Consider the following 26,500-nt stretch of genomic DNA (forward strand, 5'->3'; position numbering starts at 1 on the left):
ATGGTACGTGTATGGAATGAGCTGCCAGAGGAAGTGGTGGAGGCTGGTACACTGCAACATTTAAGAGGCATTTGGATGGGTATATGAATAGGAAGGGTTTGGAGGGATATGGGTCGGGTGCTGGCAAGTGGGACTAGATTGGGTTGGGATATCTGGTCGGCATGGATGGGTTGGACCAAAGTGTCTGTTTCCATGCTGTACATCTCTATGACTCTATAAATGGAAAAGTCAGCTCCTGTTATAGAAAGGTTTGGCTATGTGCAACTGGAGTCCCTTGCTGTTATCAGAAATAACAAGCAGTATGCTCTTACTTACGAATAAAGAAGCTGTCTTGCATTACTTTGCATTGGGAATTCAATAGCGATCTAAAAATACTAATGTACATCTCTACTTTTTCTGGAGAGAAATTGCAATATTTTTCTAACAAATAAGTTTCACGAAAATGCAGAAAAAAATTTAAAAATGGCAACTGACGGATGTGGGAATCTTCTATGTCCTTGCCGTAGAGCATCTCCGAGTGGCGAATTCTTTAATCTCATGAACTTCTCTTGGCATGTCCTCATGTAGGAAATCTTTCCAATCAGGTAACCACAAAAACCAGCAACTGAGAAAGAAGGGCCAAAAATTCACAGAAGATTTCCAATTTAATTCTTTTAGTTCCCAAAATGAGAAAAGCATTTCAACTAATGTCTCCACTACACAACCATGGACTTAGACTGGCTGTAGTGTTATAGAGTTAGAATTACATAAGCTAATTATTGGAGTATCAGACACTTTATTTTGTCACATGGCCAATTCAATGTCCATGCTTAATTTGAAACTGCTCAATATTCATATATGCAAAACTGAAATCAAATATTTGAAGACTTTCCAGCACTGGGTACAGATTCATTCTGAGAAACTATTTCTACCAGAGTTAGAAAAATGCCTTTACTAGGGAAATTAAAAAGTCAATAATATGAATTAACTTCAACATTACTTTTTTCTGCTCCACAAGGAATGAATAATTCACTTACACGCAACCTTAGGTATTGATCCAAATCGAGTTGAAGTCGAAAGGATTCCTAAATGGGAAGTACAGAAACTACGTAACTTATAAAACGAATACAGTAATGCTAATCAAAAAAATTATATTAATTACTTTAGAAAGTTACCTCTGGAGATTAGGACTTGAGTTACTAGCATACTCATCCCAGAAAAAGGCAATGCTGTAAAGACCATTTGAACAAAATCAGTAAATGATCTGAATTACAGGACTATTAAATAGTGATTCTAAAACATTACAAATCTTTCTAGTGATGAAAAAAAATCTGAAATAAAATTTCTAAAGACATTTCTACACAAGGCTGGATGAATTAATTTGAAGAAAATGTTACTTCTCGATGACGGCTTTTAAAGTGTAAAGTTTTGGGCAACCAAGATTTGTTCAAAGTTCACTTGGTCTTGATCATCTTAAAATGAAATGAAATTCTTCCCCTTGTACTGTACTGTAGTGTCTAAATCTGTTGTTTTTAAACATTAAAGTTCTAGGGATAGCTTGAGGTGAAAACTTAATAAAAGATGATTCAAAAAGAAAGAAAAAAAATTGTACAGTGTCTCTCAAGTTCTACATATTCCAAAATGCGTCACAGACAACTTTTAAGATGTATTGTAGCCACTGCTGTAATGAAGGAAAGTGTGGTAGCTAATTTATACGCAGCAAGAATTCACAAATAATGACATGATAAACTTTTCTCAGGATATCGGTTGAGGGGCAGCATGAGGAATGGCGAGGGTATGTGCTCTGGTGGTTGGGGGTTGGGAAAGAGAGGAGAGGTGAAGAAAGGAACGAGAACAGCAGGAAGAAATCCACTGTCATCGTGTCTTTTACAGTTTTCTGAAAGGGAAAATATGGGTTAGGTTTAGCACCTCTTCTGAACAACACAGCTTTGATTGTATTTGAGAGTGCTTCCTCAGTATGGTGCTACATTGTCACTCTCGACTTGTCCTGTTGGTTCTGGTATGGGGAGAAAGTGAGGTCTGCAGATGCTGGAGATCAAAGTTGAAACTTTATTGCTGGAACAGCACAGCAGGTCAGGCAGCATCCAGGGAACAGGAGATTCGACGTTTCGGGCACAGGCCCTTCTTCAGGAATGAGCAGAGAGTGTTCAGCAGGAGAAGATAAAAGGTAGGGAGGAGGGACTTGGAGGAGGGGAGTTGGAAATGTCTTCTTCTTGACCTCTCCGCCTCCACCCTACTCCGACCTATCACCCTCACCTTGACCTCTTTCCACCTATCACATTTCCAACGCCCCTCCTCCAAGTCCCTCCTCCCTACCTTTTATCTTCTCCTGCTGAACACTCTCTGCTCATTCCTGAAGAAGGGCCTGTGCCCGAAACGTCGAATCTCCTGTTCCCTGGATGCTGCCTGACCTGCTGTGCTGTTCCAGCAATAAAGTTTCAACTTTGATATCCAAATGAATCCAACAAGAACTGGACCAAGCATATGTGGTACTCATAATCTTCTTCATCCTAAGTATACGCATGATTTTACTACAACTGCTAAGTATTTCATCAGTAATATTTTCAGCAACATAACACAAAACATCGCAGATAAGAAAAACTGCAGCATATTAACATGCCAAATTTCCCCTAAAGTAAATGCATTAAAATTCCATCAAATTTGACAATATTGTTATGTATTTGGCTTTAAGGGGTTAACACGTAGGGGGTTCCATACAACAGCCAAGCAGGGTGAGATCAATAGTTGTGATGTTGAGAAGATATGCTCTTCTTCATTAGGGTAAATAAAACCACAGAAAGTAGACACTCAAGGGCGGAGGAGCAGGAAGTGGAGGAGATGCGGTGGAGGGCACCGTCGACCACGTCGGGGGGGAAATTGCGGTCCTTGAAGAAGGAGGCCATTTGTGTTGTACGTATTTTGAACTGGTCCTCCTGGGAGCAGATGCGGCGGAGACGAAGGAATTGGGAGAATGGGATGGCGTTTTTACAGGGGGCAGGATGGGAGGAGGTGTAGTCCAGGTAGCTGTGGGACCCAACCCAACCAACCTGTAGCACAGCATTTCAACTCCCCCTCCCACTCCACCGAGGATATGCAGGTCATTGGACTCATCCACCAGTTTCTTCATCCCCCCTCCCCCCACCTTGTCTCAGCCGGATCCCTCCAGCCCGGCACCGCCTTCCTGACCTGCAGTCTTCTTCTTGACCTCTCCGCCTCCATCCTACTCCGACCTATCACCCTCACCTTGACCTCTTTCCACCTATCACATTTCCAACGCCCCTCCTCCAAGTCCCTCCTCCCTACCTTTTATCTTCTCCTGCTGAACACTCTCTGCTCATTCCTGAAGAAGGGCCTGTGCCCGAAACGTCGAATCTCCTGTTCCCTGGATGCTGCCTGACCTGCTGTGCTGTTCCAGCAATAAAGGTTCTGGTATGGGGCAGAAACCCAGAACCTGATTCAAAAGCTGTGTAACAATCATTGAGCAAAGACTGACATCTGTCCTCCAAAACTGAAATACTACTACAGATTCTAGTGGGGTAGACATGGATTCACCAGTTTGCAGATTGAACTTTTCCCAATTCCTATTAATTAGAACAGAAATGATTACCTAACTTTAAATTCAAATAGGTGGGGGATGGAAGAGGAGAAAGCGGATGAAAAATGAATACAGTAAATTGAGCAGAGTTAATTACAGTTAAAGGGTTTAGACTGGAAACAGCTTTTTAAAAAAATCTCCAGTTGCCTTGAAATTAAACAGTAAAGATATGATGTGATGGAATAATTGTACATGATAACATTTAGTATTGGTTGATGAATGCATAGTTAAATTGTTTTAATTAACAATAGTGCCACGATGGAAGCAAAAACATATATGTTGAATATGAATCACGCGTATCTACAAACCTTTCATACTTCGAAGAATATTTTATACCTACAAAGCGTCTCTCAACTAGTCACTGCAGAGAAATAATCCCAAAGCATAATTCAGTACACCTTGAAATTATTTTAATTGGAATAAAATGTTTCAATAACACATCTAAATTTGGCATTGCTTTTACAGAAATAAATAAAATTCTACCAAAATAAAATTTGAAATGTCAGACCAGCTGCAAGTGATTAGCAATTGATCAAAAACGTATACATACATCTATAATAGAAGCTTTCCTGATTGCATTCCCTGAAGACCCTTCTTTCATCTTCTGTAGGGATGTATGAAGTACCTAATGGACTCTAGATAATGAGAAAAGTTAGGATTAATTCTTCATCCAATTAAGTAAAACTTAACAACCAAATTTTTTTTTTTTTAATGCACTGCTGAGTGTGCAACTGAAGTGTTCATACCAAGTATGTCACAGGATCAATTAAGAATCTGTGTACCTAATGACATTACCAGAAATGTGAGGGCACTTCCCTGTAAACAAGCTTGAAGAGGAGATGTCTGACATAATTCAGCCAAAACATGGAATCCAGTTGGAGGTTATAAATTTTCTAATCTATTCAACAGACTAAAAGATCTAAAATAGAGGGAACTCAAATCATCCTGTAAATACAGTTCAATAAAATAAAATCTTCACAGGCTTAATTACTTCTGAAGCTTGTTAAGGAGAACTGCTTTCTCAACGGTGAAAAGCTACAAATAAAGGTGTGAAAAGATTTTGTTGGTAGGAGTTGCTGTTACTATACATAGATCACGAACTGGTAATAATCAAGATAAATGGAGTACTGGATTTAAGATTAAGAATACAGGGTATAGACATCATTTGGATAAATCTACATTTTACTCATTCCTTTTTTTATAAGGTATGGTGCATAAAACCACTCCGTATTCTAGATGCAGCCCAACCAGGACTTTACATACTGTGGGATATTTCTATTTCATTGTAGTCTAAGCCTTTAACCCAGCAGTTTGCTCTACTCTTAGGCCCAAATGTCTGACCTTCATTAAAATTCATTGGTTGCAGTTATGCCCATTCATTCACTCTATTAAATACTTATTTGTAGTTTTGTATAGTTTGCAATAATTCCAGAATCATGGGGAAACTCATGTTTTTGGTTTTCGACCATGTCATCCCAATTGTTAATAGATGAATGGTTTAGAGTCCAATATAGAATCAAGCAATTTGTGCACTATACTGGTCCCTACTTCTCTCCCAGTGTTTTTCACTGAACATTTAATTTATAGGATTTAGGGAAATGAATTCAATTATATTCCTGACATCTGTCCTTTGATCCGATTTCAATAGGTTGTTTCTGTTGTACTTGTATCCATTGGCAATAAGCGCTCTTTGACAGTTCTGCCAAGTGTATGGTAGTATAGCTGATGCTCACAGCACAGCTAGTCCAAAGGCATGGACTAACAACTTAGAGACATGAGTTCCAAGATTATCATGCGGCTGAGTTTAAATTCAGTTAATTCAACAAAAACATGGCATAAGCAGCTAATGTCAGTAATTATGCCATACATCTTAAAAAACTCCACCTGTCCTTCAGGAGAAAAAAAAGAGTAAAGGGGCAGGGAATCAGTAACATGGTTAACTTGTAACTGGGCCCTGAAACAGCCTGGCAAGCCAATCAGTCAACTGAATCACTACAACAGTATAGGAATGAACCACAGTTAGACTACCTTGCAATGCAAAGGCAGACCTAGCTCAATTCAACCTGCAAAATCTTTCATACTAATGTCTGGGAACTTATGCCAAAATTGGGAGACCGGTCCAATAAATGGGAAACAACGTGACCATCATACATGTGGTACAAAATTAAACTTGACCAAGAAAATCATCCACTGACTCCAACCTACTATATGCCCTCAGTTGATGGGGGCAATGCTCCTATGCTAAACACTATTTGTAAGAAAGGCCAAGGACGGTAAGGACACAAAATGCACAGAATAGGAAACTTCAACATTTTGGTATGAAGAGCAGCAGCATCAGGTCTTGAAGGCTGCCAGAACAGGCTTTCATTTAGTAGTGCAAGAACCAAAACGAGGGAAAAAATATAGATGCCTTCATTCTCATTAGTCTATCCACCATGACAGAACTAATAGGACTGACCACGATACAAGTTCAAGCTCCATTTTTACTTGCCGAGGACACCCTCTACAGTGTTATGTTGCATTACCACCCTGCAAAATAGAACAATTTCAGAACAGAAGTGCATTCAAGAATGAGACACTGGGGATCATTAGCAGCAGAATTGTATTCAACCACAATCTGTAACTAAACGATCTGGCATTACCCGCTTTCCACCATTCCTATTAAGCCAAGGAACCAGCATTGGTTAAATGAGTGTAGAAGAGCATGCCAGAAGCAAGAGGTACCTGAAAGGAAGGGGCTAACCTGGTGAAACTACAAAGTCTATGTGCATGATAACGAATGGAACCAATTCCTATAGACACAATTAAGAGATTGCGTCAAATCAAAATTCTGCAAATGAGAGATTGTACAGAGGAAGGTCACTTCTACCATCAGGGGTCTGCATGCCAGCTCTCTACGAAATGAAGAAGTCAGTCCTACTCTCAAGTCCACTCACCATCGCCCTGCAAGCAACATTCCCTCTAATTTTCTTTCTAGTTGCATAGGTCTCTAAAAGTCCATGCATGGCAGTAGTTTCTGGAACCAGGTCTCAATGCCATGATCAGCAGGTTGATGGTAATTGCCTTAGTGTTAGTATTACTAATTGTATACCAGCTTCAATCCACTGTGTGGAAAGTGAAGTAAATTTATAATGTATGACTGAAACTGGCTGGGGAAGAGAACTAACACCTTATTAATCCACATTAGGGCTCAGTGGAAGTCTGACACCAGGAATTGCGATGGAGAGAATTCACTCAGTAAAAGGGAAGAATCTGGTCTTGAACAGAAAATCTTCACAGGCAGCAAAGAGGCAATATTTGTACTTGCAACATTATATCTCTTCACTAAAGAGGCCTGAACACAATTTCAACTAAGAAGCTCGAAACTTCCAACTTCCATTTGTCCTTAGGAATGGAGTAGTCATCCATTGGGCTTGCAACTCCAACTGCCACTTAAGGATTGTGTAAAATGCCCTTTTTGCTGTTTCATCTTTCTAGTAAACTCTGTGCATTTCACACCTTTAGAATATATCTTGTGCACATGCATGTAGGTGGGGAGTGGGTATTTTTATATTTATATTTGGATTTGATTTTTTCTTTTGGTTTAACAGAAGCAAGCCAGCATGCGTGGGTTCTTTAAAGTTGTAGCACTCAAAAAGGCTTAAAATATCATTTATCAAAAATACATGCTATTGTGTTCAGTCAAATGGGCAGCACGGTGGCACAGTGGTTAGCACTGCTGTCTCACAGTGCCAGAGACCCGGGTTCAATTCCCGCCTCAGGCGACTGTGTGGAGTTTGCACATTCTCCCACTGTCTGTGTGGGTTCCCTCCGGGTGCTCCGGTTTCCTCCCACAGTCCAAAAATGTGCAGGTCAGGTGAATTGGCCATGCTAAATTGCCCGGGAGAAAGTGAGGACCGCAGATGCTGGAGACCAGAGTTGAAAAATATGGTGCTGGAAAAACACAGCAGGCCAAACAGCATCCGAGGAGCAGGAGAATCGAAATGTCGATCCCCAATGCTAAATTGCCCGTAGTGTTAGGTGAAGGGGTAAATGTAGGAGAATGGTCTGGGTAGGTTGCGCTTCGGAGGGTTGTTGTGGACTTGTTGGGCCGAAGGGCCTGTTTCCACACTGTAAGTAATCTAATCTAATCTACTGCAGCAAGTCCAAAACAGAAACGTTAACGTTAGTAGAATGGGATTCATTGAAATGGATAGCAGCTGAAAGGTCGGAATTGTTCCTAATGACAGAGTGATGGTGTTCCGTAAAGCATTTGGTCTCACAAATGCAGGATGAGATTGAAAGCAGTACAAGTTAAATGCTGCTGGAAGTGTAAGGTATGTTTGGTTTGGTACCTCAGACAGTGAGGAGGAGTTTAATGGTCATGTGTTACACTGAGATTGGACGGGAAGGGGTCATGACTGAGGAAATGTTAGGAGTGATGGAAAAGTAGACCAGGGTGTCAGATTATGAACATCCACCATATTCTTTTGTTCTTTTAGATCAATTCTCCAGTCTTTCCTATGCATGCATATCCTTGCTAAAACATGATGCACAGAACTGTACACAATATTCCAGCTAAGATCTAACAAGTGTATCGACGTTTCGGACATAAAGCCCTTCTTCCTCACCCTCACCTTAACCTCCCTCCACCTATCGCATTCCCAATGCCTCTCCCCCAAGTCCCTCCTCCCTACCTTTTACTTTAGCCTGTTTGGCACACCCTCCTCATTCCTGAAGAAGGGCTTATGCCTGAAATGTCGATTCTCCTGCTCCTTGGATGCTGCCTGACCTGCTGCGCTTTGCCAGCAACACATTTTTCAGCTCTGATCTCCAGCATCTGCAGTCCTCACTTTCTCCAAGGTCTAACAAGTGTCTTACTAAAGTTCTACATCACCTCCTTATTCTTGTACTCTACACCCTTATCAAGACCATAAGACCTAGAAAGAGACAGAAGCCATGCAGCCCAACTCTACTTACCTGCCTCTTCATTTGATTCCCTTATTGATTCCCTGCCCATCTATAATCTGTGCTCATATACACCAAGGTCCCTTGGCTTCTGCATCCCCTTCAGAATTATATTCCCCCTCACCTATTTTATATTGTCTTTCAATGTTCTTACCAAAATGCACCATCTCACTTCTCTGTACTGAAGCTCATCTGATAACTGTTATAGAATCCCTTTAGCATGGAAACAGGCCCCTCAGCCCAACAAGCCCACACCGACCCTTTGAAGAGTAACCCACCCAGAGGCATTCCTCTACCCTATTACACAATATTTACCCCTGAGTAATGCACCTAACCTACACATCCCTGAACACTGAGCAATTTAGCATGTCCAATTCACCTAACCTGCACATCTTTGGACTGTGGGAGGTAACCCAAGCAGATCCGGAGAGAATTTACAAACTCCACACAGACAGTCACCCAAGGCTGGAATCGAACCCAGGTCCCTGGCACTGTAAGACAGCAGTGCTAACCACTGAGCCATAGTGCCGCCCCATAACTATCCATCTACTCAACCAAATTTGGCTATGTTCGTTTGGCTACCCTCCCCTTTTTACAAATCTTCCAAGTTTCATGTCATCTGCATAAAGATCAAGATCATTTATATATTACATATATAGGAAAAGCAAGAGTCTCAATACTGATTCCTGGGGAATGCCAATATAAACTTTCCTCCACCCTGGAAAATATCCACTGATGACTGTTTTATATCATTCAAAATTTTGTAAGCATATTACAATTAACTCTTATATTCCAGGAGCAATAAAACACTTGCCACAAGTGTATTTTATTGTACTGTATCAAACATCTTCTGAAAGTCCATATCCACCACAACAGCATTACCCTCATTGAATCAGTCACCTCTTCAAAATTCTCCAGCAAGTTAATTAAACTTGATTTCTCCTTTAGAAGTTCATGCTGACTCTGCACAATCAATCAATCATCTTTTTCCATGTGGCTACAAATTCTTTCCAAATAAATTGCCTCAAAGTTTCCCTATGCTGAAGTTAAACTGACTGGTCTGTAATTAGTGGGCTTATTCTTACAACCTTTCTTGAACAAGGCTGTAACATTTGCAATTGTGCAGTCTCCTCGCACTTCTCCCAACTTTCGAAAGACTGAAAGATTATTGCCAGTGCCTTTGCAATTTCCATTCAAAATCCTTAGATGCATCTCATCTGATCCCAGTGCCTTGTCAACTTTAGGTACCAAATATCTATCCGCCAGAGTTAAACCTTGTAACCTCTGAACAGGAGACCTACCATACTTGAAATATTAATTTTATTTCTCTTCTCAAACTGCCAGACCAGAGTTATTCTAGCACTGCACTTGTTTCAGATTTCTAGGATTTTGTTTTTAAACACTGATTTAGATTTCATTTCTTTATCCCTTACACCAACTGAATTGCTATTCTCTATCCTCCTGTCAGTGCATCTCTTAAGTACTTTGTGAATACAATATCGGCCTACTATTCTCGTTTGATTCCCACATTGCTGCCAAGTTTAAAATTTGTTTAAGATTCTGCCAACAGCATCAGCAAAATGCTTCACAAGGAATTCAGTCCCAATGTTTAGCTGCAACACATTTGGCTGAAACAGTTGCCAGTTTCCCAAAAGCCAGTGTCCGAGAAACCTAAAGCCCTACCTCCTATGCCATTTTTACAGCCACGTACTTATGAACCTTTATCCTCCAATTTCTGTATTCAAATGTGGCACTTGAAGTAATCTAGAGATTACTACATTTGAAGTCCTACTTGCTAACTTCCTATGTAGCTCCCTAAATTATGATTTCAGCAGCAGCCCCCTCCTACCCAAATCATTGGTAACAACATGGACCATGACATCTGGCTGTTCACCCTTCCCTAAAACATTTTGCAGGTGCCTGTGACATTCTCGATCCTGGCACCAGAGAGGCAACATATCATCCTGAAGTCACGCTGACAGTCACATTTCAAAAGTTACATTTAAGAAGCAAAGGAAAAGAAAATAGATTTATAAGAACTTGAAGGCTTACTCTGCCTGCTTCTCTCATCATCTAGGAAGAAAGCACCCGGTCAACGAGTAAACTGGGGAAATGGGCATGCACTAAGAATTCAAGAATATCTACATTTTTTTGGCACTGCTAAGATCCAACAATTAAACAACAACTGTCCTTGTCGGTTATAACACCTCAAAGTCTCCAAGGACTTTTAAACTACACAATCTTTACTCCTCTTCTGTAATAGACTGGTGGATTACCCATTTTGCATTGCTTGATGTTGCTGTTTTTGCCTCAAGGTTAGTACAAGTAAAATTCCTCTTTCAAAAAATCCTAAAAATCATTTCCTTCATTCTGGTCTAGTAACTACGTTTAATTGTGTGATAATGTGTGGCAATTGAAATAAAAAATGTTGTGAAGACCGACAAAGAGTGGGCTAAAAAGAGGGAAGCTGATTCTCCTCCTCGCCTGATCAGAACAGAATTACTAATGGAGACTTCTGAATGATGAGCCCAGCAACTTAAGTATCACATTACTACACGTAGTAACTGACTGAATGCTAGACATTTTGTAATAAGTATATATAAACCTTGACATAATCATCTTTTTCCTCATGTTAGGCCACAGATCAGCCACAATCTCACTGAATGGTAGAGCAGGCTTGAGCGGCTGAATGCCTTCTACTGTTGTATATTCCTATTAAAAAGGTAGCTTTGTTAATCAAGGATGTCATTAATACAGTATTGAGAGATGACCTTAGGTCAAAAGAGCAAGATATTAAATGGATTTGGTTGAAGATTTAAAAAAAAAGGAAAAATAGGACATTACTTGTTAGATTAGTTTATAAGCTCTTAACATAGTAACATTGCATTACAATCTATGCAGAAATAAATAAATGGAATACTTCAGAAAGGTACTGTAATAATCACAAGTGACCAGAATCCATACATAATGCAAATCAGACTGGCAAAACGTAGTCAAGAAAATGTGCTTGTACAGTGTATTTGGGACAAGCTGAAAGCAGTACATTCTAGAACAGTGAGCAGACAATTCTCGGCCTGGTAAAGAGATATAAGACAGGATTAATCAGTAACCTCAAAGGAAAGGAGCCTCTAGATGACAGCGATCACAACATGATAAAATTTTATGTTAGTTTGAAAGGTTAAGTGTGGGTTCAACATACTTGTGCTAAACCTGACTAAAGGTTTAGCGAGTAGGACAGGGTTATGATTCTAGTGCTAGCTTTACTACTGAGAGACTAAGTTAAAAAGGTAGGACTTTGCAGATGGAGTGGCAGAACTTTAAGGATATATTTAATAACTCCTTTAAAAAACCTTCTATTCCAATAAAAAGGATTGTTTGAGAAATATTCATCATCCACAGCTGAATGAGGAGATATAAGATCACTTCAAATGGAAAGAAAGCCTGACAAGGAATAGTGGCAGGTCAAAAAATTGGTCAGATGAGAACAAGCAAAGAATGCTTTCACCTTCAGTTTTAAGTCAGAGTATGAGAGAAAGCTAACCAGCAATGCAGAAACAGACAGAGCTCCGGCAAGTATTTAAATAAGAAAACAGTAGCTATAGTTAGCATTCGTCTGAGAGATTGTGGGGAATTGATACTGGTAAACATGGAAACAAACAAATGTTATGGGTCTGCCTTCACTACTGAAGACTTAGAAAACTTTCCAAAGGTATTTGAAGATCATGAGGTCAAGAGGAGGGAAGATCTTTCACTATTGCCAATGAGAAACGATGCGGGGTTACAGACAGTGGATGCATTGGCTAAAGTCTTCTGAAACTTTAGATTTTGGAGGCCTCAGCAGTTTGGGAAATTATCTAATATAACTTCTCCATGCAAGAAAGAAGGTAGAAAGTGATAAACTATATGCTAGTTGTGTCATGGGAATGTTGCCAGAATCCATTATTAAGGAGATTATGGAAGGATACAGAGAAAACAATGTAATCAGGCAGAGGCAGGTTTTGTTAAAAAGAAATTGTATTTTACTACGTTATTAGACTGACTATGTTTTGAGTGCAAGTAACAAGTAAGACAGATAAAGAAGATCCTGTAGTTCTGGTACACTTCAATTTCCAAAAGACATTTGATAAAGTGTCATATCAAAAGGTTACTAAACAAGAAAAGATCACATGGCATGTGAAGAAACATTAGCACTAATAAAAGGTTGTTTAACTAACAGGAAGTGGAGAATATGGATAAATGGGTTATTTTAAAGTTGGCAAGCTGTAACCACCAGAATAATGCCTTTAGAGGGCAGTTGAGGTGGGAAATTTCACAATCTTTAAAAAGACTATCGACGAGCATTCCAAATAACATAACATTCAAAGCTATGGGCAAAGTGCTGGAAAGTGGACTATGTAGATTTTGTTAAACATAGAACAGTACAGCATGGGAACAGACTCTTCAGTCCATGATGTTGTGTCGAACATGACACCATATTAAACTAGTGCCATCTGTCGACATCACCCCATTCCTTGAATATTCATTTGCTTAGCCAAGAAGTCCCTTGAACGCCCCATCTTATCTGCCTCCACCACCAGCCCTGGTCCACACTCCTACCACTCTGTGTGGGGAAAAAAAAGACGTCCTTCACATCTCCTTTGAACTCTTTCCCCCCCACCTCCCCTCCAACTTTAAAAGCATGGCTCCTAGTTTTAGGCATTTCACCTCTGGGAAAAAAGTTCTGACCTTCAACCCTATCTATGCATCTCATTTTACAGACGTCAGGTCTCCTCTCAGCTTCCACCGCTCCAGAGAAATCAACCCAAGGTTTTCAAGCCTCTCTTTATAGTTCATACCCTCTAATCCAGGCAGCATCCTGGTGAACCACTTCTGCAACCTTTCCAAAGCCTCCACGTCCTTTCTGTAAAGTGGCGACCAGAACAGAACGCAATTCTCCAAGTGTGGCCGAACCAAAATCTTATAAAGCTGCAACATGATATCCTGACTCTTGTACTCAATTCCCCAACCATTAAAGGCAAGCGTGCTAAACGCCTTCTTTAGCATACTATCTACTTACATAGCCACTTTCAGGGAGCTATGGACTTGAACCCCAAGCTCACCCTGGACAACAATGCTGTTCAGGGACATGTCATTAATTGTATACTTTTCCTTAACATTTGAACTCAAACTGCTTAAACAGCAGAGGGCCCACTATGAATCCCTGCAGAACACCATTAGTCACAGACTGCCAGGCTGAAAACAACTGTCCACCACTACCCTTTGCCTTCTAAGGGCAAGCCAATTCTGAATTCACATAGCCAAGACACCGTGCATGCCATACATCTTAATCTTCTGGATGAGCCTCCATGAGGGACCTTGTCAAAAACCTTACTAAAATCAATGTAGATAACATTCACAGCTCTACACATTGAAGTTTGAGGTGACAAAGATGATCAATCAAGATATGACAGGCCCTGCAGTAAACCATGCTGACGGTCCCTAATTAGGCCATTCTTTTTCAAATTTCAGTTAATCCTATTACTAAGAATTCTCTAATAGCTACCCAACCACTGATGTGAGACTCACAGGTCTGTAGATTATCCTTATTTCCCTTCTTAAACAGAGAATAATATTAGCTACTCGCCAGTCCTCTGGGACCTCTCCAGTGGCAAAGGACAATTCAAAGATCTTGGTCAAGGCCCCAGCAATCTCTTCTATTGCCTCTCTCAACAACCCGTGGTAGATACCATCTGGCCCTGGGACCCATCCAACTTAATGCTCTTCAAGAAACCCAACACCATTTCTTTCTGGATCTCAAAATGCCCCAGCATTTTAGCATGCTCAACACAAATCTCACTATCCACCATATCCTTCTCCTGGGTGAATACCGATACATAGTACTCATTTAGGATCTTGCCCACATCCTCTGCCTCCAAACACAAGTTCCCTCCTTTATCCTTGAGTGGTCCTACCTTCTCTTTAATTCTACTTGCCAAGGTCATTTCATGTCCCTTCTTGCTCTCCTAATTCCCTGCTTGAGTTCCTTCTTGCTTTCTTTATATTCCTCATGGGCCCTGTCTGAATTTAACTTAAATCTTACATATGCTTTTTTCCCTTTTGACTAAATTCATAATCACCCTCGTTAACAAAGGGTCCCTTACTTAACCATCCTTGTCCTTCCATATTAGGATATGTCGGTCCTGAACTCATCAGCAGATCTTTAAACAATTCCCACCTGTCAAATATGGACTTGTTAACTCCTCCCATTAACACTACCCAGCTCCTTCCCAATACTCATGGAATTTGCTCCTCACCCAAATTATTACCTTGCCACAAACTCCTGACTTATCCTTATTCATAGCTATTTTAAAACTTAAGGAAGTTATGATCACTGTTTCCAAAATGCTCTTCCACTGATAGACCAGTCACCTGGCCAGACTTATTAGCCAGTACAAGGTCTGGTATGGTCCTCATCTAGTTGGACTATTCACAATGTTCCAAGAAACCCTCTTGGATGCACTTAATTTCTGCCCCTTCTAAGCCTCTTGTTGTAAGAAAGGCCCAGTCAATATTGGGGAATTTAAAGTCACCCACTATGACAACTGTTTTTATTGCATCATTCCATGTCCCTCAATGTTGCGTTGACTGTTGGGGAGGGGGGAGGGAACCTATACAGAGGAGCCTCGATTATCCAAATGCCTCGGGCGGGAAGTATTTTGGATAATTGAATGTTTGGATACCAGATAACACAGTTTAGCCAAGCATTAGGACCTTGCAATCTTGTCCAGATAATACGAAATTTGGATAACCAAATGCCGGATAATCAAGGTTCCTTTGTAGCATAATTCCATCAAAGTGATTGAACCATCTTATTTTTGAGCTACACCCATATCGTCTCAGTGGATGGGGCCTCCAGTATGTCCTGTCCGAGTACAGATGTTGCATCTAACATTCCTGAAGAAGGGCTTATGCCCGAAACGTCAATTCTCCTGTTCCTTGGATGCTGCCTGACCTGCTGCGCTTTTCCAGCAACACATTTTCAGCTCTAACATTGGTTAGGCCACTTTTGAATATTGTGTGCAATTCTGGTTTCCCTCCCTCGTAGGGATGTCGTGAAATTTAAAAGAGTTAGAAAAAATTTACAAATATGTTGCCAGGGTTGGAGGGTTTGATCTACAGGAAGAGGCTGAACAGGCTGGTGGTTGTTTTCCCTGCAGTGGAGGCTGAGGGGTGACCTTATGGAGGTTTATAAAATCTTGAGAGGCATGGATTGGTACATACACAAGGTCTTTTCCCTGTGGTGGGGAAGGTCAAAACTAGAGGGCATAGGTTTAAGATGAGAGGGGAAAGAACTAAAAGGGACCTTGTCATGCAAAGGGTGGTGCATGTATTGAATGAGCTGCCAGAGGAAGTGGTGGAGACTGGTACAATTGCAACATTTAAAAGGCATCTGGATGGGTATATGAATAGGAAGGATTGAGGGGGATATGGTTCAAGTGCCGGCAAATGGGACGAGATTAATTTAGGACATCTGGTCAGCATGGACAAGTTGGACTGAAGGGTGTGTCCCCATGTTGTAGATCTCTGACAGTATAACATTCTCCCTAATTAGTAATGCAACTCCACCTCTTCTACTTTCCTCTCTATCTTGCTTAAAACAATGAAACCCTGGAATGTCAAGCAGCCAGTCCTGTCACCCTCTCAGCCAACTCTCTGTTATGGATACAACATCATAGTCCCACGTACTGATTCAAGCTCTAAGCTCATCTGCCCTACTTGTAATACTCCTTGCATTGAAATAAACACTTCAGTCTATTAGTGCCATAACGTTCATTTACCTGTCTCTGCCTGTCCTTTCTTTCTGATTTACTGATCCTAACCTTTACCTCAATCTCTCCACTTGCTGACCTGCTGCTCTGGCTCCCAGTCACTCTAATTTAAACACTCCCATGTAGCACTGGTGAACTTCCACGTGCAGATATTGGTTTCTCTCCAGTTTAGGTACAACTTGTCCCTCTTGAACACGTCACTCCTGTCCCGGAAGAGATCTCAATGATCCAAGAACTTGAAACCCTGCCCCATGCATCAGCTTCTTAGCCACGCATTCTTCTGTCCTATCTTTCTACTCCTTGCCTCACTAGCACGAAGGACTGGTATTAACCCAGAGATTACTACCCGCAAGGTCCTGCTTTTCAGCCTTTTTCCCCACTCCCTTTATTCACTCTGCATAATCTCAACCTATGTTGTTGGTGCCAATGTGCACAACATCTGGCTGCTCACCCACTGCTGGTGCAGAGGGCTCTTCTGTACTGAGTTTATGAATAATACTGGGCTAGAAGTGTTTACAATTTGTTTCAATGACTTGAATAAAGAGACAGAACATATAGTTGGGAAATTTGATCAGATTAAATCAGAAGGAAGGTAAGGCAGGATCACAGTCAAGGGCAGGTGAAGCGAAAGAAAAAAAACTCTTGGCATAAGTAGCATATTGTCGTTGCCCATTTCGGCAGAAAGAGAAGCAATATTTTGGTGTCTCCCTAGCGCAGCAGGTGCTAGTGGCTGGTGATCCCTCTCTCCCTTCACACTTCTATCGCCATCCAGTTTCTAAATAATTAGCAGCGGAAACTAGAAGCAAAGGCCTGCTGTCTAGGGAATGAAGTCTGGAACAGTGGTAGGAGGTTTGACAAGACATCCAGCACCTCATGCAGGGTGACAGAGGGTGGCCATGCCAGGGTGCTGAGGTCTGGGGTACCAGCAGCAGCTGATCAGGCGCGGTCAGGTTGGGCTCTCCTCTTGCCCCGGTGTGTTGGTGGTGGAAGAGGAGAAACACCACCGTCCGGGAGAAAGCAGCTGATCGCTCTCGGCTGTAAAAACGTGACTCTCAGATCTCGGTCTGTAAACGGCCTCCACTGATTCACAATGTCCCCCCCTCCGTCCTTTAGCGAATACCTGAATTGAGCCGAGCCGGGTTGTGGGACCGGGGTCTTGTCCGTGTCCAGGGCCGGGCTGCTCCCCCTCCTCCATCCCCGCGGGAGCTCGCGCCGTTAACGGTCACAGCACGATGCCACCTTCTACCGAACGATTGCCCCGCGCGCAGGGCCCGGAAGCATTTCTATGAAATTGACCATGATCCCGGAAACGAAAAGCGGGGACCGAACCTGAGGTCACATGTCCGCACCGTCAAGTCGGAAGAAAGATCTAAGCCGACCACAGTCCTCCTCGTTCACACTGGCTCCGAGGTGATGATACTCTCACTGACTGATTTATCTGATCAGATATGGAACCACTTTGAATTGCACACGTTCGTACCACAGCCAGAATCAGGAAATACATATCAAACAACGCAGCAAAGGTGAAAATAAGAAACTATTTATAAAATAAAGGCTCCACCTCACTTTTATTTCAGTTTTTATCTATACTTCCTCGTTTGCCTGTAATCTAATGACAGACCGGAAATGAATATGGCAGGCTGGCTCCGTGACGTTAGGTTATTGACAACATTGTTGACCAATAGGCGGCCAGTCTCACGGCAACGAGCCGTTCGACTGAACGTCATTGCACCAATCCGGTAAGGCCAGGGGCGGGCCTAACGGGAGAGCGAGTCCGGTTGTCACGGAGGAAAAAGAACGCGAGCGGCGGGTAAACGGGCGGCGACGCAGCGGTCAGGGGCTTGCGGATTCAGAGTGAGAGTCGCACAGAGAATAGCTCGAGAGAGTGAGCAGGTACCATTCTTTCGGATAGACACCAGCACCGCGGCTCCACAGGTAGGGGAGGCGGGGATCCGACTTCAGTTGGTTCTCAGGGAGAGTCTGCGGCAGGCCGGGTCTTGCCCATTGGCTTCAAAGACGAACTCCACAGGCGCTATTGGGAAGAGGGTGAACAAAGCGCCTGAGTGTGAGCGTGAGGCCGAGCTGGATTGTGCTGGAGCCCGGAGTGAACAAAGCGACTCGTTGTGAATGCGAACGTGTGGTTCACTCTCTCTCTCTCTCTCTGTGTGTCTGCGTGTGTGAGAAGGATTGCCTGACCATAGGTTAACCCGTTTATGGGAAGTGAGTGGGAGAGTTCATCTGGCTTTGATGGGGAGTGTGCGAATCTCAACTCTGGATTCCCCTTCCTCAACCTTTCTCGTCTTCTCTAATCGCGCTTTAAACCGACTTCTTTAAGTCAAATTTCTGCTGTCATATCTTGACTGATAAAGCTCCTGTGAAGTAACTTGAGACGATTTCTTGCCATATAACGGCAAATAATTGCCGTCCTGACTGCCGGCAGGTCCTTGGGTTGTTCTGTTCCTGATTGTGGTACGTGTGATTATGAATACTTGGTTGATTTGTGAGTCTCAAGAATTTACTGTCCTCGGTCTGATTGTGTATGAGACAGTTTTATGTTATGGTAGGATAATATCGGAAATTCAACGTGGTATAACAAATGGTTGTGGACTTAAAATATTAACTCTACTTCATGCTTTTCGCAGACAAATCCTGCGTGTTTCCGGCATGTTTTGCTTTTATTTGTATTTTACTATTGGAGAGAAATGGTGAGGCAGTTGTAGTTTGGAGGCACTGTTGCCTTTTTTAGTTTCAGTTTCCACTTTTCTATTGTTCTCCCTTTTAGCAATTGTGTGATCCATTGACAATAAAATTTGCTCGTCAAAAGTGCATTCTATTGACATCCTCTGTATTCAGGTGGCCCAGGAGAAAGGGATGTTGAGTCACTTATTATAGAGGAGAAAGTGAGGACTGCAGATGCTGGAGATCAGAGCTGAAAATGTGTTGCTGGAAAAAAATGTGTTGCTGGAAAAGTGTAGCAGGTCAGGCAGCATCCAAGGAGCAGGAGAATCGATGTTTTGGAATTCCTGAAGAAGGGCTCATGCCTGAAACGTCAATTCACTTATTATAGAGTCAAAGAGATCTACAGCACAGAGAAAGGCTCTTCGGCCCATCCGCTGAAACTTTATTGCTGGAACAGCACAGCAGGTCAGGCAGCATCTAGGGAACAGAATTCACTTATTATAGAGTCAAAGAGATCTACAGCACAGAGAAAGGCTCTTCGGCCCATCCGCCTAACTATTCTTATCCCAGCACTTGATCCATCGCAAATGCATACCTGAATATTTTTTAAAAACCCCCCACAAGCATTGAGTTCCAGATTCCCTCTGTGCTGTCAGTAATAAAGTTTTTCGTCATTTCCTTTAAAGCTTCTGCCTTAAATCCATGCCCCAGGTCATTTAATTCTCCATCAAGCAGAAAAAGTTTCTTCATATGCTTATCTGTGCTTCTCATAATTTTATACATTTCAGTCATATCCCCTCTCAGTCAGCCATGATGGTATACTTGAGCCTTTCTGTGACTATTGGGACTTCAGGGGTCAAAGATGATATGGCAGTTTAGTTTTTGATAGAATTTGCTAAGTTTTCTTTGCCCTTCATGATCTGAGTTCCTATTATTTGTATCCTTCTGAAAGGAGCATGTTGGCTTTGTACTTTGTATTAATGCCACTGAGACACCCTCAAAGAGAAAAAATCCATAGTACGTAGCCCTGATAACTCAGATATTTTTAGAATTAAAAATTTTAACCACCAAATAATTTTTACCAGCTTATGCAAATAAATTGCAAAAGTAGAAATTTTGTGCTGAAATGTTTGAATGATCAGCCTTTGAAATAAGAGGTATATTTGACAATAGTGGATTTGACTTGTATTGTGCAACTGTTGGAAATAGCTCCTTTAATATAAACAGTCTTAGTTCCAGGTTTACATTTCCTACATTTTTATACAACTGCACTTCAAAACTATTTAATTGGCTGCAAAATGCTTTGAGAACTTTCTAGGATCATAACAGTCACTCTTTAAAATCAGATTTTTTTTAGTTGTATTGGATGTGAAAATCAACATTTACGCATTTTAAATACGTTGGCATTGTATGTTACAGTTTGCACTCACCTCGAGTCTAATATGCGTCCTAATGACGTGGCTTTCTAGTGTGTTTCAGAGAAATGCTGTATTGTGTTGAAAGCAGTTCAAAAGTTATTCAGTTCTCCTTTTGCTGAATATGTCTAATTTATACAATAGGGCGCAGCTTGTAGGACAGAGCAACTTGAATATGAAAATTTTGTTTACTTCAATGGTGATATGTACATTGAGGAGAAAGTGAGGACTGCAGATGCTGGAGATCAGAGCTGAAAATGTGTTGCTGGAAAAGCACAGCAGGTCAGGCAGCATCCAAGGAGCAGGAGAACGTTTCGGGCATGAGCCCTTCTTCAGGAATGAGGAATTTACATTGACCCCATTATGCAAAGAAGCAGAAGCTTCTTTGATCATAACTGATGTTAAAATCCTCAACTCCACTTTCCTGCTTTAATTCTCAAAACTTTTGATTCCCTTACTGATTTAAAAAAAAATTGTCTGTTTCAGCCTTGACTATACTTAATGGCATAGCCTCACAGTCATCTGTGGTAAAGAATCCTACAAATTACTATTCTCTGAGAGGAAAAAATCTTCCTCATCCCTATCTTAAAAGGGTGATCCCTTAGTCTGAGATTATCCGCTCTGGTCCCAGAAACATGTTCTGTATTTAACCTGTCAAGTTCCCAAGACTTGAATCTGTTCCAGTAAGGTTGTACTTCGTTCTTCTCAATTCAAGTGAGTACAGGCCCAATGTATTCAACCTCTCCTCAGAAAGCAGTTCTTCCAAACAAGAGTTCAGCCTAATGAACCTTCTGTGGACTGCCTCCAAGGCCAGTGCATCTTTCCAAAACTATTGGAAGTTCACGTTCAAAGTTTATATTTTGCCGCATCATTATCTTTTAGATTGTCTTTAGTTGGTTTTAGAACTTTCCCAATCATCTGACTTGCTACTAATCTTCAGCACATTGCATGTTTTTCTTTCAATTTGACACTAGCCTTAACCTCGCTGGTTCACCATGGTTGGCTTCTCACCTTCCCATAACCTTTCTTTCTTTGTCTTTGCTGTGCGCCACTAAAATAGTTTCTTAAACTTCTGCTGTTGTTCCTCAACCATTTTTTTTAGATTAGATTAGATTACTTACAGTGTGGAAACAGGCCCTTCGGCCCAACAAGTCCATACCGACCCGCCAAAGCGCAACCCATTCAGACCCATTCCCCTACATTTACCCCTTCACCTAACACTAAGGGCAATTTAGCATGGCCGATTCACCTAACCTGTACATTTTTTTGCCAAAATCCTTTTGAGTCCTATCCAGCTAATTCAACCCTCATTGCTTTATAATTACTCTTATTCAAGTTAGCACAGTTGTTTTTCTCCCTCAAATTGAATGCTAAATTCTACTTTATTATGGCCAGTTCTGAGGAAGGGTCACTTGACTTGAAACGTTAACTCTGATTTCTCTCCACAGATGCTGCTACACTTGCTGAGGCTTTTCCAACAATTTCTATTTTATTCCTTATTTATAGCAGCCACACTTCTTTCGGCTTTTGTTATGGTCACTGTTCCCTAGATGTTCTTTTAATCTGACATTATTTATTAAACCTGTCTCATTACATATCATCAGATCCAAAGTAGGCCTGATTTTCTAGTTAGATTCACAGCATGTTAGGAGGGTTTTTTCGAGCAGTATGCAAATAGTCCAACTCAGAAAGGTCTATACTGGGCCTGGTGTTGAGGAATGAGCCTGGCCAGGTGGTTGAAGTTTCAGTAGGGGGTACTTTGGAAATAGTGATCACAATTCCCTAAGTTTTAGAATACTCATGGACAAAGACGGGTGGTCCCAAAGGAAGAGTGCTAAATTGAGGAAAGGCCAACAATAGCTAAACTCAGCAGGAGCTGGGGAATGTGGATTGGGAGCAGGTGATTGAAGGTAAATCAGCATTTGATATATGTGTGAGGCTTTTAAAGAGAAGTTGATTAGAGTGCAGAGCAGACATGTCCCTGTGAAAATGAGGGATAAAAATGGCAAGATTAGGGAACCATGGATCACCAATGAAATTGTGAGACTAGCTAAGAGGATAAAGGAAGCATACTTAAAGTCTAGGCAACTGAAAACAGGCTAAGCTTTGGATGAATATTGGGAAAGTAGGATCAATTTGAAAAGAATTTAGAGGGCTAAAAGGGGTCATGACATATCTTTAGTAAACACTGTGAAGGAAAATCCCAAAGCCTTTTATTTGTATATAAGGAACAGGAGGGTTACCAGAGAAAGGGTTGGCCCACTCGGGGACAAAGAAGGAAAGTTATGCATGGAGTCAGAGAAAATGGGTGCGATTCTATCAATCGGTATTTACCAAGGGGAGGGGCACGATAGATGTTTGATTATGCTAGATCAAGTCAGCATAAAGAGGGAGGACATGTTGAGTATTCTAAAAGGCATTAAGATGGACAAGTCGCTAGGTCCGGATGGGATCTATCCCAGGTTATTGAAGGAAGCGAGAGAGGAAATAATTGAGGCCTTAACAGATATATTTGCAGCATAAATGAACAAGGGTGAGGTTCCGGAGGACTGGAGAATGCTAATGTTGTCCTCTTGTTTAAGAAGGGTAGCAGGGATATTTGACCGGTGAGCCTGACATCAGGGAAGCTGCTGTAGAATTTACTGAGGGATAGGATCTATTTACGTTTGGAAGAAAATGAGCTTATCAGTGATAGGGAACATAGTTTTGTGCAGGGAAGGTTATGTCTTACCAACTTAATAGAATTCTTTGAGGAAGTAATTACTGTTTTATATGCTGTTGCATTGTTTTGGAACTTTGGAAAAAAAAGTCAAAACAACAGCAGTTTAAAAGGGAAAAGAACAGACAAAGGAAGCACATGGTGAGGACAGTGCAGGAGAGTGAGAGAGAGAGAGAGAACCTGCATAACTACTGCCTTTGCTGTTTGAATTCATGTATCGTTGGACGTCGGAGTGCGTCTGGGAAAATTAACAACAGTGAAATTTGCAACTGATCTTGGAGGAACCTGTTTGGGTGAAGTTCCCAGCACAGAATCAGCCAAGTTAATCGTTGTTTTAAGTGTATCGAACAGAAAGGCTGTAGTAGTGATTAGAGTGGGTTCTTTCTTGATTATATGTTTTTGGAGATATGTCTCTTGATTAAACTTAAAATATAAGCCATAGCTATTAATTTAACCTGGGGCAGTGTTTTGTAGAGGAATAAGACGGTGTTATTTTCTGGTTCTGTAGATTGTGAAGGAGCAAAAGTGGCCTTTAGTACAGTGATATGTACTTCTTGTCAGATGTGGGAGTTTAAAGAGAGTTTAAGGGTTACTGTGGATTATATCTGCCATAAATGCTGTTGTTTGCAAATCTTATTAGATTGAATGGATCGGTTGGAGAGACAGTTAGAAGCAATGAGGAATTTGCAACAGCAACAGTATGTGATGGATGGCAGTTATAGGAAGGGGGGAGGAAGGGGGGAAGGCTCAGATACAGTCATATAGATGGGTTAACTCCAGGAAGGGTGAGAGAGGTTGGCACCCAGAGCAGGAATATTTTGTGGATATACCCATTTAAAATAGGTTTGCTGTTTTGGAAAATGTAGGGAGTGATGGATTCTCAGGGGAACGTAGCCCGAGCAGCCAAGTTTCTGGAATTGAGACTGGCTCTAATGCAACGAGGGGTACGTCGGCTTCCAAGAGATCAATTGTGTTGGGGGATTCTGTAGTCCGCGGTACAGACAGAGGTTTCTATGGCCAGCAGAGAAAAAGCAGAATGGTGTATTGCTTCCCTAGTACCAGGATCAAGGATGTGTCAGAGAGGGTGCAGAATGTTCTCATGGGTAAGAGGGGCCAGCAGGAGGTCATTGTCCACATTGGAACCAATGACATTGGAAGGGAAAAGGTTAAGATTCTGAAGGGAGATTACAGAGAGTTGGGCTGACATTTAAAAAGGAGGTCCTCGAGAGTAGTAATATCTGGATTACTCCCTCTGCGAAGAGTTAGTGAGGGCAGGAATAGGAGGATAGAGCAGATGAATGCATTGCTGAGGAGCTGGTGTATGAGGGAAGGATTCACATTTTTGGATTATTGGAATCTCTTTTGGGGTGGAAGTGACCTGTACAAGAAGGACCGATTGCACCTAAATTGGAAGGGGACTAATATACTGGCAGGGAGATTTTCTAGAGCTGTTCAGGAGGATTTAAGCTAGTAAGGTGGGGTGGAGGGGGCGGTGGGACCCAGGGAGATAGTGAGGAAAGAGATCAATCTGAGACTGGTACAGCTGAGAACAGAAGCGAGTCAAACAGTCAGGGCAGGCAGGGACAAGGTAGGACTAATAAATTAAACTGCATTTATTTCCATACAAGGGGCCTAACAGGGAAGGCAGATGAACTCGGGGCATGGTTAGGGACATGGGACTGGGATATCATAGCAATTACAGAAACATGGCTCAGGGATGGGTAGGACTGGCAGCTTAATGTTCCAGGATACAAATGCTGCAGGAAGGATAGAAAGGGAGGCAAGAGAGGAGGGGGAGTGGCATTTTTGATAAGGGATAGCATTACAGCTGTGCTGAGGGAAGATACTCCTGGAAATACATCCAGGGAAATTATTTGGGTGGAACTGAGAAGTAGGTAAAAACAAGGACTGCAGATGCTGGAAACGAGATTCTAGATTGGAGTGGTGCTGGAAAAGCACAGCAGTTCAGGCAGCATCCGAGGAGCAGGAAAATCAACGTTTTGGGCAAAAGCCCTTCATCAGGAATGCCGGCAGGGTGGAGAGATAAATGAGAGGAGGGTGGGGGTGGGGTGAAAGTAGCATAGAGTACAATAGGTGAGTGGGGGTGGGGATGGAGGTAATAGGTCAGGGAGGAGTGTGGAGTGGATAGTTGGAAAGGAAGATAGACAGGTTGGACAAGTCATGGGGACAGTGCTGAGCTGAAAGTTTGGAACTGGGGTGAGGTGGGGGGGGAGGGGGAATGAGGAAACTGTTGAAGTCCACATTGATGCCCTGGGGTTGAAGTGTTCCAAGGCAGAAGATGAGGCGTTCTTCCTCCAGGCGTTGGGTGGTGAGGGAGCGACGGTGAAGGAGGCCCAGGGCCTCCATGTCCTTGGCAGAGTGGGAGGTGGAGTTGAAATGTTGGGCCACAGAGCGGTGTGGTTGATTGGTGCGGGTGTCCCAGAGTGTGTCCCTAAAGCACTCTGCTAGGAGGCGTCCAGTCTCCCAAATGTAGAGGAGACTGCGTCGGGAGCAACGGATACAATAAATGATATTGGTGGATGTGCAGGTAAAACTTTGGATGTGGAAGGCTCCTTTGGGGGCTTGGATGGAGGTGAGAGAGGAGGTGTGGGTGCAGGTTTTGCAATTCCTGCGGTGACAGGAGAAGGTGCCAGGACGAGAGGGTGGGTTGTTGGGGAGCGTGGACCTGACTAGGTAGTCACGGAGGGAACGGTCTTTGCGGAAGGTGGAAATGGGTGGGGAGGGAAATATGTCCCTGGTGGTGTGGTCCATTCGGAGGTGGTGAAAATGTCGTCGGATGATTTGGTTTATGCAAAGGTTGGTAGGGTGGAAGGTGAGCACCGGGGGATTCTGTCCTTTTTACGGTTGGAGGGGTGGGGTTTGAGGGCGGAGGGGCAGGATGTGGACGAGATGCATTGGAGGTCATCTTTAACCACGTGGGAAGGAAGATTGCGGTCTCTAAAGAAGGAGGCCATCTGGTGTGTTCTGTGGTGGAACTGGCCATCCTGGGAGCAGATATGGCGGAGGCGGAGGAATTGAGAATACAGGATGGCATTTTTGCAGGAGGTAGGGTGGGAAGAGATGTAATCCAGGTAGCCGTGGGAGTCGACGGGTTTGTAAAAAATGCCAGTGTCAAGTCGGTCGTCATTAATGGAGATGGAGAGATCCAGGAAGGGGAGGGAGGTGTCAGAGATGGTCCAGGTAAATTTAAGGTCAGGGTGGAATGTGTTGGTGAAGTTGATGAATCGCTCAACCTCCTCGCGGGAGCACGAGGTGGCACCAATGCAGTCAACAATGTAGCGGAGGAAGAGGTGGGGAGTAGTGCCGGTGTAATTAC

General features: G+C 42.4%; 2 protein-coding genes across 3 annotated transcripts in view; one reads left to right on the forward strand and one right to left on the reverse strand.

Moving 5' to 3' along the window:
* The window catches only part of ociad1 (OCIA domain containing 1), a 31,613-nt gene extending 13,745 nt beyond the window's left edge, over positions 1 to 17,868 (reverse strand). Inside the window, exons 1-5 of the mRNA XM_043691356.1 lie at positions 17,471 to 17,868; positions 4,146 to 4,230; positions 1,155 to 1,208; positions 1,017 to 1,064; positions 475 to 604 (exon numbers count right to left, since the gene is read on the reverse strand). Coding sequence (XP_043547291.1) covers positions 475 to 604; positions 1,017 to 1,064; positions 1,155 to 1,208; positions 4,146 to 4,230; positions 17,471 to 17,545 — 392 coding nt within the window. The 5' untranslated portion in view covers positions 17,546 to 17,868. The remainder of the gene's footprint in view (positions 1 to 474; positions 605 to 1,016; positions 1,065 to 1,154; positions 1,209 to 4,145; positions 4,231 to 17,470) is intronic.
* Positions 17,869 to 18,012: 144 nt separating this feature from the next.
* The window catches only part of fryl (furry homolog, like), a 474,538-nt gene continuing 466,050 nt past the window's right edge, over positions 18,013 to 26,500 (forward strand). For both annotated transcript variants that reach the window (XM_043691269.1, XM_043691279.1), the window contains exon 1: positions 18,013 to 18,243. The gene's annotated coding sequence lies outside the window, so the exon portion shown is untranslated. The remainder of the gene's footprint in view (positions 18,244 to 26,500) is intronic.

This window comes from Chiloscyllium plagiosum, chromosome 1, assembly GCF_004010195.1.
Source record: "Chiloscyllium plagiosum isolate BGI_BamShark_2017 chromosome 1, ASM401019v2, whole genome shotgun sequence".
In the NCBI taxonomy this organism is placed as follows: Eukaryota; Metazoa; Chordata; class Chondrichthyes; order Orectolobiformes; family Hemiscylliidae; genus Chiloscyllium; species Chiloscyllium plagiosum.